Raw genomic sequence first — 10,548 nt, 5'->3', positions numbered from 1 at the left:
AATGAAAATTAAACTAATTTTATTTTCATCAATCTTACAATGATGCATAATTATCATCTATAATAATAAAGTCATGAGTCTATTAATCGGTGCTGCTCTTTCAGGTGGATTTCCATATAAATTGTGAGTTTCTGAGTCGATACGTTGCACTGAGGAGCTTTTTACCAGCGCGGTGAGGTGGTGGCAGGACGGAGTTCAGCCTGCGTTCTGTTTGCATCAGCTTTAGCTCATCCCCTCATTCATGCATTCTCTGCTTCCATCTCTGACTCAGTTGGTTTCCTGATAGAATCGATGGGACCTTCCTCTCCCCGGCTTTTATCTCTCTGCTATAAAACACAATGTGCTGCAGCCTGTGAGTTTCCTTTTTCAGTAACATTTCCTTTTTTTTTTTCTTTCTGTTTTTGTTTTCGTTCGACTTCGCCCTGCTTCACAAAGTTGGTAAGTGCAAAGCTGGAGAAGAAGAGAAGTGGCAGCTTGTGGCCTCCCTCTTCTTTCCTCACCTCCCTTCCTCCCTCCTTCCTCCTCCTCCTCTTCCTCCCTCCTCTCAGATAATCTTGTCTCAGCATCACTCTGCTCGTAGCTAATCAAACCCTCCTAATTTCCCGGGTTACCTTTGTGTCTCGTGCTTGCCTCAGTGTTGACATCCCTCCTCCAGCGCCTCCCTCCAGACCCGGGCCCTCTCGCCCCCCATCTGTCTCCCGCTAACCTCCTTTCGTGCCATCCTTCCCTCAACACGCATCTTGTCCAATCCCCGTCCTCCCGGCCCACAGTTCTCCGTCCAAACTCCATCTCCTAACACTAAGTGGCGCGGGCCTCAGATGGGCCGAGGCCCGAGCGGCGCCAGCTGAAAAGGTTCAGCAGCAGGGCAGGCGAGCGCTGCCAAGGACCTCTGGCAGGCCTCGGTCTCGGCGGTGAAACCGGGAAGGGCAGCGGTGAGGAGGAGGCGGAGGAGGAGGAGGAGGCGGGATGAAAGTGGAAATGTCTTGCGAGGGGGGATATCGCGGCGTCTCGGGGTCCCAGAGGACGAACCGAGTGTCACGACTCCAGGAGCTGCACAAACACAGAGAACAGCAGAAACAAAACCGAGTAACTCAAACAACTCACAACAGCTTTTTTTTGTCTTTTTTTAAAGACCTGGCTGTAAAAACGGCAAAACAAGGATGAATAATAGATGAATAGTGAAACACGAGACGAGGGTGAACGCCAGACGGGGTCACATGAAGCATTTAACAGAGGATGAAAGGAAAAGAAAAAAAAACACGATTATTATCGACAGCACAGATTTATTTATCAGTGTTTTTAGTGAATCGAGTCTGAGTTGAGATTTAAGCTGCCGAATATCAAAATATGGGTGAAGAGCAGAAGCTCTGATAGATTTTTCAGCTTCCAGAGTAAATTTTCATTTTCACATTTGCTTGGAGATAAATAATTTGCTTTTGATCTTTACAACGTGTTTTATTATCAATATTTTACGCCGGGTTGAGTCATCATTTACGCAATAGAATATCACAAATGTTGGAAAACGTCCAGAGCAAAAGCCTCGACGGATATTCAGAAAATAAATAAACCCACAAACTTTTATTTTATTTATTTTTCATATTTGCTCGGGGTTAAAGGATTTACTTATTGGTTCACTCCAGATTTTATTTTTTTAAATCATAAGTGAGTCATCAAATAAGATATAGGATAAAATAATAATAATAATATATTTAAGAAGCTTTTTCATATTTGCCATAAACATAATTTATGTGTATGTTTTAGTAAGTTTTTTACAAACATTCAAACCTGCAGAACTTTATTGAAAACAAGGAAACCATTTATTCTGGGAGAAATGTTTGAAATTATGTCTAGAATAATTTGCATTTTAATGATATAAACTTAAACAAAGGGAAGAAAATAAATGTTGACTGGTTTTAATCATTTTATTTTGAAAAGATTATTAATTCTGCTTTTATTTTTATTGATTTTATAGGTCTGAGTTACTCCAACAAAGACTAAAGCACACATCTTTATCCCTTTTGGTCTTAATTGTCGTAAAGAAGGTAGATATTTATTTATTTTAAACAAAAACGGCGGTTTAACAGCCCCGAAAGACTTTTATCTGATGCAACCACACAGGAAATCAAACCTCCAGCTTTGTAAAACATACTTTGGGAGCTTCGTGGTTCACGGACTCGTTCCTCGACGCTGAAGCTGTTCTCCAAACCTAGACGCCGTAAAACCTTTCCGGATGATCGACACGCAGGTTTCACTCGACTCGCTGACGCGCGTTTAGCTCCGAAAACGAAGCTCGGCGCCGCACTTGTCACCGAACTCGTTGGATGGGACGCGTTGGAGATCACAGATTTATTTAGGTTTTTTTCACCCCCGAATCTGTCAAAGAGCAACAAAGGCTTTTGTTGTCATCCGTACGTACAGTGTGTCAAATCCTTTCAGCGCTCAAGAAATTGAGTTCAAACTGCTCCTCGCTGTCGACACGGCTTTTGTTGTTCAGACTGGAAGGTTGCTGATTGGCACTCCCCATTCTGCACCACTTCCACACTATAATACAGTATTCAGGACTCGGCTCTGATGTATTCTCTTTGAATGCCGTTTCCTCTCTCTTCTGCTTTACCTCAGCCTCTTTCTTCGCCGCTTTCATCATCTGCATGGCCTCTCCTGCAATCGTCTCCCGGCCGCGTGGAATAAAACCGCCTTCTGGCCTCGCGAGTCGGAATCGGCGCGCTCGTCGACACAGATCCGAATCGGAAGACAAATTTAATTCGCGCTATCTTTATGAGATCTGATTTCACGCTCCGCAGGTTCGCGCGCGTCGCAGTAATCGCGGCGAGTCCAATTTCCAGCAGAATACGAGGCCGCGTGTCGCATCCGACCGCGTGTTTGGAGACACGAGGCGTGAGATGTGCTTGGAGCCGCTTTAAGGCCAACCGCCGAGGCGAGGGCCGCCGGAGTCACCTTGGACCGCCGCGATGGCGCCGCAATCAATGCTGTTTATTCACAATTGTGCAAAAAAAGAGAAAAGAGTACAAAAGATGATCATGCCGAGGACAGGAGGGTTGAATTGAGCGTCCCTGAGCGTAAACACACCAACGAGTGTCAGAGGTGATGAGCGTCCCTGACTCCAGCAAAGTTTAGCGATCAATGAAGCGCCCGACGTTTGTTCCAGTCAAGACTCGAGAACACGACGTGGGCGTCTGAGGAGAACGTGGTCGGTGAGAGCTGGAAGTTTGAGCCTGAGCAGAGCCGTAGATTTGACTCAAGTCTTCCACGCATGTGTGCTCATAAATGTTCCACCGTGTCGGAGGAGGTTCTACCGTGGACACGTTTAATCTTCTCGTGTCTGGAGGCTGAGCAGCGGAACATGAAGACCGTCCTCGGTTCGGTTCTTTAGGGCAAGTACAATCATTCTTTGACTCTAATCTGCTGCATCGCCGACACATTTGAGATTCTTTTTGTTCCAGATAAGTTCTGGGAAAGATCTGCAAAGTTCTGTTGATGTTGTGCGGGAGGTTTTCTTTCAGTTCCCAGAATGTTCCCCTTAAAGGCAGGATAACCGAGCACTGTTAGACTGTTATGTGTGACGTTCTCAAGCCTTGTTAAACTGAGAGTTCTTCTTTTGTTACCGTGGAACGTTGTGGGAACGTTTTATAATTTCCACAATGTGTTCCCTCAACAAAATCCTCAGAACATTGTCGTAAAAATGTTCCACCTTTTGTTAAAATACCACATTACAGAAATGTTTTGTGAAGAACGTTCTGTCGTCTGAGGTCTCACTCACATCTTGAGAATGTTCCCTGAATGTTGCATTGAGAACATCCCACCTGTGTTCTCATCATTTTATAGAACGTTCCCTGAAACAAAAAGCCAAAATGTTCCATCATCTGAGGACTCGATAACATTTAGAAAATGTTTTCCAGGTGTTGTATTGAGAATGTTCCTTCTGGTCTCCTTCAGAAGAACGTTCTGTAATGCTTCATTACAGGAATGTTTTATGGAAATTATTGGAAATTATCTGATTTAGCGATTTAATTGATTTTATTTCCAATTAAACTTCCATGAGGAACCGACTGTCAGTACATGGTGGTGGCCAGCAGGGGGTGCTCACACAGTCCCAGTGGGAAATCAATCACATAATGATATGAAATAATAATGGATAGTGATTAAAAACATATAAACAAGGCACATAACGGCAGGTGGAATCCTTAAACCCGCTGCACCGCTGGGATTCTTGTGTATGTTTTTGCATCTCCGCTCGGTTCCGTCCTCATTTTTCCGCTCAGCGTTGTGAAGCAGAATCTCGAGAGGCGTCTTGTTGAAATTGTTGAATTCTTACCGTGTGAAAGACGAGCGGGAAAGAGATCCGACTCACCGCTCAGAAGTCGTCACGGCGAAGCAAATCCAGCCAACCAGGATGTGGATAAGGAAGCGTCGGGACGGCCTCGGGGCGCTGAAGAGTCGGAGCTTAAGATCAGAAAGTTCCTGTAAGAACCGGCGGCAGCAGACGGAGTCCCACATCAGTACTTTATAACATTAGGAACAATATTGGCAGCAGCGCGAGGAGCTCCGCCGGCGAGGCTCGGGATGCTTTTATTTTAATTGGCGAGCGTCTGGGGTGAAGGAAGAGGAAGCATCCAGACGACCCGTTAAACACAACAGAAGAAGAAGAAGTGTTCTCCGACGGCGGCTCTCTTTGAAACCGCATGAAAAGAACCCAACATCTGTAGTGGTTCTGTCTCCCCTCGCCTTCTGGGTTTGTTAGGGTTACCACGATCCACGAGTTCCCGTCGCTTCGCAGTTATCAGGCAGCAATTAGACACAAACCGCGAGTACAAACTGTAATCTGCATGTTCATGTCCAGACACCCCGCTTTGTTCCAAAAACAATCTGAGAAAGTTCTGCCAAGTTCTACTGATGTTTTTGGTTTTCTTTTGGTTGCCAGAATGTTATTAAAGGTAGGACAGCCACACATGTTCTAACAGATACTTGGTGATAACACTGTTAGACAGTTTTGTTCTCCAGACATGTTGCACTGAGGATGTTCTTACTTTATCATGTGACACTGTGGAACATGTTGAGGACACACTTTATAGAATCTATGAAACATTCCCGCCAACGTCCCCCAAAACCTCCTCAGAACATTTCAGGCAAAGTGTTCCCCCTGTTTTAATACGTCGCACTACAGGAACATCTAATGAAGAACGTTCTGTCGTCTGAGGCCTCGATAACACCTTGAAAACGTCATCTGCACTGAGAACATCCTTCCTTTTTCTTTTTATCATTGTGGAAATGTTCTACAGCAGAACGTCCTGTAACATGTTCCCTCCACAGCACCCTTCAAAACATCCTCAGAACATTGCACAAAGGATGTTCCGACTTTTTCAATGAATTGCAGTTCAAGAATGTCTTAAAAAAGAAAGTTCTGTCATCTGATGCCTCGATAAACGTGTTCCAGATGTTGCATCGAGAACGTCCGTCCTTTGTTGTCGTTGTGGAGATATTTTATAGAGGAACGTTCGACAATGTGTTCCCTCAGCAAAAAGGCAAAACGTACAGAGAGCTTCTGTAACATGTCGTGTAGTTGAACTCAATCAGCTGTTGGATGAGATGATCGTTTCAGTGGGTGGAGAACACGTTCTGCTGTCGTTGCCGATGTCTGCAGAGATCAGGCGAGGACAGAAACCTAATCGGCATGCGTCGTACAGCGATCGCACCGATCGATTCTGCACAGAACTGGCTCCTCTCAAACTTATTTTCTTTGCTGTCTACAAGGACGATACCGACTTCTCCTCCAGCGACCGAAGTTTGGCCACAGATTGCAAAATGAAACTGTGCTCCTGAATCACAGGAATAAGTCAACGTTTGTGAGGCAGCTTCTCTAATTGTGCGATCAGAGCAGGATCACATTCTTCACGTCTTGGTTGCTCCGGTCCGGTTTCACCTCTTCGCTGCTGAGAGCTGAGAAAATGAGAAGACGGTTCGGGGTGAAATATTCTCAGATGTTGGAGATAAATTCTCAGGAAAACTCAGCCAAAGTTCGCAGACTGTCTGACGGCGTTAGTGCAGAGAAACGAGGCGACGCAGGAGTTTTACCACCTTTGTGTTTCTGCATTTCACTGTCACACTGAATTTATTCAGTTTTCCACACGTGAACACAACTTATCTGCACACTCCTAAAAGTACTTCAGAAGATTCCCACCACACATTTAAATGCACAGTTGCAAGATAAAAACTGATTGCAAACATTATTTTGATCATTTCTATCGACAAAATACTGTCAGTAAATGCATCAACATGATATTTTGTGTAATTTGAACCCAATTTTCTGCATTAGTTGATTTAAAACTAACTTTAAGTTGTGGGAAATGAATGAAATTGGCTTGAAAAAACAATTTTATTTAACTTTGCGTCTGTGATTTGTTTAATTTTCTCTCATATTTATAGTAAATTAGTACATAACACTTAGAAATACTGGTTGATTATTATTGGTAATTCTCCAAACTCAACTCAGTTTGTTGATTAAACTTGAATTCATTAAAAGCTCCTATCACTCAAAGGCTTTTTCTTCTCCCCAAACATTATTTTTAGAGTGAATAGAATAAATCTGAAAGTGTAGTGAGTAGATTTACTAACTTAAAAATTGTTAATTACAGTAGTTAAGTACATAATACTCAGAAATTCCTTCTAAATAATGCAGAAATACTAAATGGAACAACTTAATTTATAAGTAATCAAGTTGAAACCTTGTGTTAATGCGACCAATAGTTAAATAAGGTCTAATAATAATAATAATAATAATAATTCCCTAAACTCAATGTAGTTGGTTGGTAGAACATATTTTTAAAAAATATTTTTAGTTGAGGAAAACATCATTTTAAAGTGTACAGAATAAATTAGATTCATCGGAGCTGCGAAAAATTAAGAAATAAATAGTACCACAAAAAGAAAACTTAAAACGTACCTATTACCTATACCTATTACTATAAGTATTACGTACCTAATTAGGTACGTAATACTTAATATTGTAAAAATAAATAAATAAATAAATAAAAAATAGTTGAAGCAACTTTATCTTTATGAATAATCGAAGTAAAACTTTTGTTGATCCTACCAATAAAGCGACATTTAAATATGTGGCATGTTTAAAATCATCCTGAGTCAACCTGAGTGGTGCGCAATTAATTTTAAGAATGCATTAAGTAAATGGTAATTGAAAGGAGAGATAAATTACACTAACATAATATAATGTGTTGGTTGTTCATGATTTCTTTAGAAGTTGTCATAACTTAGAAACTGTTCTTTTTTGTTGTTGTTGAGCCTTAAAGTCCTTAAATGATCCCGTATGTTTATAATATAATAATAAACTTTATTTATTTATAGAGCACTTTTCAAAACAAATGTTACAAAGTGCTTTTCAATAAATATTTCAATCAATATGTTTGTTGCTGTGATGAAGCTCACTGAGATTTAAGTGCAAATTAACTCATAACTCAAAAAGATCCTTTTTCTTTCGAGCCCAGACGTTGTCTTTTTGTGTGCAGACTGGACAAACTTTCCTCTATTAGAGCTGAAAGTGTCCCTCCCAGCGCTGCTTCCAGGCTCCAGCTGCACGGCGGGCGTTAGCCGCTAATGTGGCTCTGCTGTCGGCTGCCGTTCAAACGCACACATAAAGGCGGAGGCTGGTTGGCTGCAGGTGTGTCCCATCGACCACCTGGGCCGATCCTGGCTCGCCAGCATGGACACATTCACAGAGGTGTCGAGGAACCGGCTGCTGCTGCTGAAGGTGGAGAGGAAACACTCGAATGCATTTCCACCTTCTCTGCAACCAAATCATCAGACGCGTTGAATGGAGGCCAGCGGACTGAGTCTGGAGCAGAATCACGGCCCTGACAGTGTTGGGTTTGAGCTGGAGTCTGTCGTCTGATCATGTTCACCTCCAGATGCAGCGTTAGCGGCATCGATGGTCGCTGCAGCTCTGCCTTTTATTTCTCTTTAAAACACCTGAAGCTTATCGTCCTCTCGGGTTGTTCTCCTGCCTGAACTCGCTGCTGAATCGAGTGGTACGGTGAAGCTCTAACGGATGCTGATCCCAGGTTACCGCCCGCCCATCTGTCACCGCGGACAACGACGGAAATCAGAAAGTCAGCGAGAAAAGATGGAAACTCGTATTTCTGAAAATATTCACACAAATTAACGTCGAAAAACAATAACTTTTCATCTCGTCTGCACTCGTTCACATCCTGGAAGGAACACATGATAGAACGTTCTTCTGTTTCCATGATGACACAGAGGAACATTTTCAGTGCAACGTTCAGAAGACGTTATCCAGATGTTATGTTTTGTAACGTTCCTGTAATGTGATCTATTGAAGGTGGAACATTTTTGTTGAGGGAACACATGATAGAACGTTCTTCTAGAAGACGTATAACGAATGAAGGATGTTCCCAATGAGGAAAAAGTTTGCCAGATGTTATCAAGAGTTAGACGACAGAACGTTCTTCATGAGACGTTTCTGCACGCCGGTGGGTGGAACATTCTGCCTGTAATATTCTAATGATGTTTTGGGGACGTTGTTGAAGGAACGTATCCCAGAACGTTCTGCTATAAAACATTCTCACATGACAGCGAAGGAGGAACGTTCTCAAAACATTATAAAGAAAAAAGTTTTCCAGATGTTGTCGAGGCCTCAGATGACAGAAGGTTTTTAATGTAGAACATTTCGTAACGTTCCTGTAATGTGATCTATCAGAGGTGGAACATTTGGCCTTTTTCTTGAGGGAACACATTGACGAACATTCTTCTACTAGACTAGAACAAATGAAGGATGTTCTCAGTGGGACATTCAGATAAAGTTCTCCAGATGTTATCGAGGCCTCAGATGACAGAAGGTCTGTTTTTTATGCAGAACATTTTGTAACGTTCCTGTAATGTGATCTATCAACGGTGGAACATTTTTCCTTTTTGTTGAGGGAACACATTACAGAACGTTCTTCTTGAGGTTCAGAACAAATGAAGGATGTTCTCAGTGGGACATTCAGATAAAGTTCTCCAGATGTTATCGAGGAGACAGAATGTTTTAATACAAACAACGGCGCTGAACATTAAAATCGGTTCTTTTATCAATCGTCCCGTTCCTCTGCTGCACCAACGTTCCTGATGGATCTCGAAGCCCCAGATCACAGTGAAGTCCTGTCAGCTGGTTCTTATCAGAGGTTCTTGAGCCTCGGGTCGTTAATAACCGGCTGATGGAGGCTCACGGGCCGGTTCTTCTGCTCCGTCATCAGTGTTCTCCGTTTTGTTCATCTCTCTGTTCCGTGTATTTATTAATAACTAATAAAACTTGTCCCTGCAGCGACTCGCCCGGTCGGTTCCCTGAACTCTGAGGAGACTCGGTTCCCTCAGTTACATCCGACTTTCCCTCATTTGCATCTTTAAACGAGGAGGAAGACGAGACATCGAACCGCGAGACACAGTTTCTGTTTATACGTCCGTTATTCAAGAATCCAGGTTATGATTAAAATAGTTGTTTTATTAAAAAAAGGATTTAATCTCACATTTCAGCCTCCTTGTGACTGAGTGGAAACGACACGACGGGAAACTCGTGTTCCCTCGTTTGCTCAGGCTTTCATCCAGAGCGCTGCCGCCGCTGTCATTCCCGCCTCCTACGATGTCATTAACGTCGGTTGTTTTGACTTGAATGTTTTCCAAACTCGGAGAAGGTGTCGAACCTCCAACAGCAGCATCAGCATCAGAGCGTATTGATGTTTTCCTACGACACCGAGGAGCTCTTAAAAATCCTGTTTGTAAAATAATACCACACGTTAATGATCCGGCGATACGATAACGAAGACGTGATCGTGGAAATAACGGCGTTCGGGTCATTTTGTAGGTACAAATGAGCATTTCTATCAAGTTAAAATGACTGACGCTGCCTCCTGGAGGTCACTTATTAACATATAGACGATAAATTACAGCCTCAATAATAAAACGTCCTGCCTTATATTGTAGAAGCGCCTTTACTTTTTGCAGGACACAATTAAAAGTAATTGCAGCAGAGGTAGCAGCTAATTAGCATCTGTTGTCTCCGAGCAGGTCGACTGAAAACAAGAGTCTGTCAGTGTGAGATAAATACGATAAATAAAAGGCCTGAGGTTGGTTTAAACTCCTCGTCCTCACAGCTTTGACTGAGGAAGCAGATTGACCAAAAGCTGCGTTTCTGAACCGGTCGCCTCTAAAAGATGCTGCAGTCGTAGCGATGACGACGATCTCTCGGCTTCTTTAAGGATTCGTTTGCAGAGCGAGAACAGTGACCAGGTTGTAAAGCAGGAGGACAGATGGGAAAAAGCAGATTGTGCACCAAGAAGTTAGCAGCAGAGAAACTGGCGCCTGATACTCGTAAAATTAATCAAAGTTAAAGTTAAATTAAAACAGATATGCAACAGGTTTGATGACGTCACCATCGACTGGAGATGATCTGCGTTGTTTTGGCTTCATTCTGCCTCAAATCATCAAGTTTCTGACAAATCTCCTCAGAATTAAGTTTACAAAGCC

The 10,548-nt window shown here is 42.7% G+C and overlaps 1 protein-coding gene across 1 annotated transcript in view; it reads left to right on the top strand.

The window, feature by feature from the left end:
* LOC103366921 (pro-neuregulin-3, membrane-bound isoform-like) overlaps window positions 1-10,548 on the top strand; it is a 234,189-nt gene that overhangs the window by 150,123 nt on the left and 73,518 nt on the right. The window contains exon 5 of the mRNA XM_008294788.1: window positions 272-274. Coding sequence (XP_008293010.1) covers window positions 272-274 — 3 coding nt within the window. The remainder of the gene's footprint in view (window positions 1-271; window positions 275-10,548) is intronic.

This window comes from Stegastes partitus, unplaced genomic scaffold, assembly GCF_000690725.1.
Source record: "Stegastes partitus isolate 25-593 unplaced genomic scaffold, Stegastes_partitus-1.0.2 Scaffold995, whole genome shotgun sequence".
NCBI lineage: Eukaryota > Metazoa > Chordata > Actinopteri > Pomacentridae > Stegastes > Stegastes partitus.
This window is presented reverse-complemented; position numbering and strand designations above follow the sequence as displayed.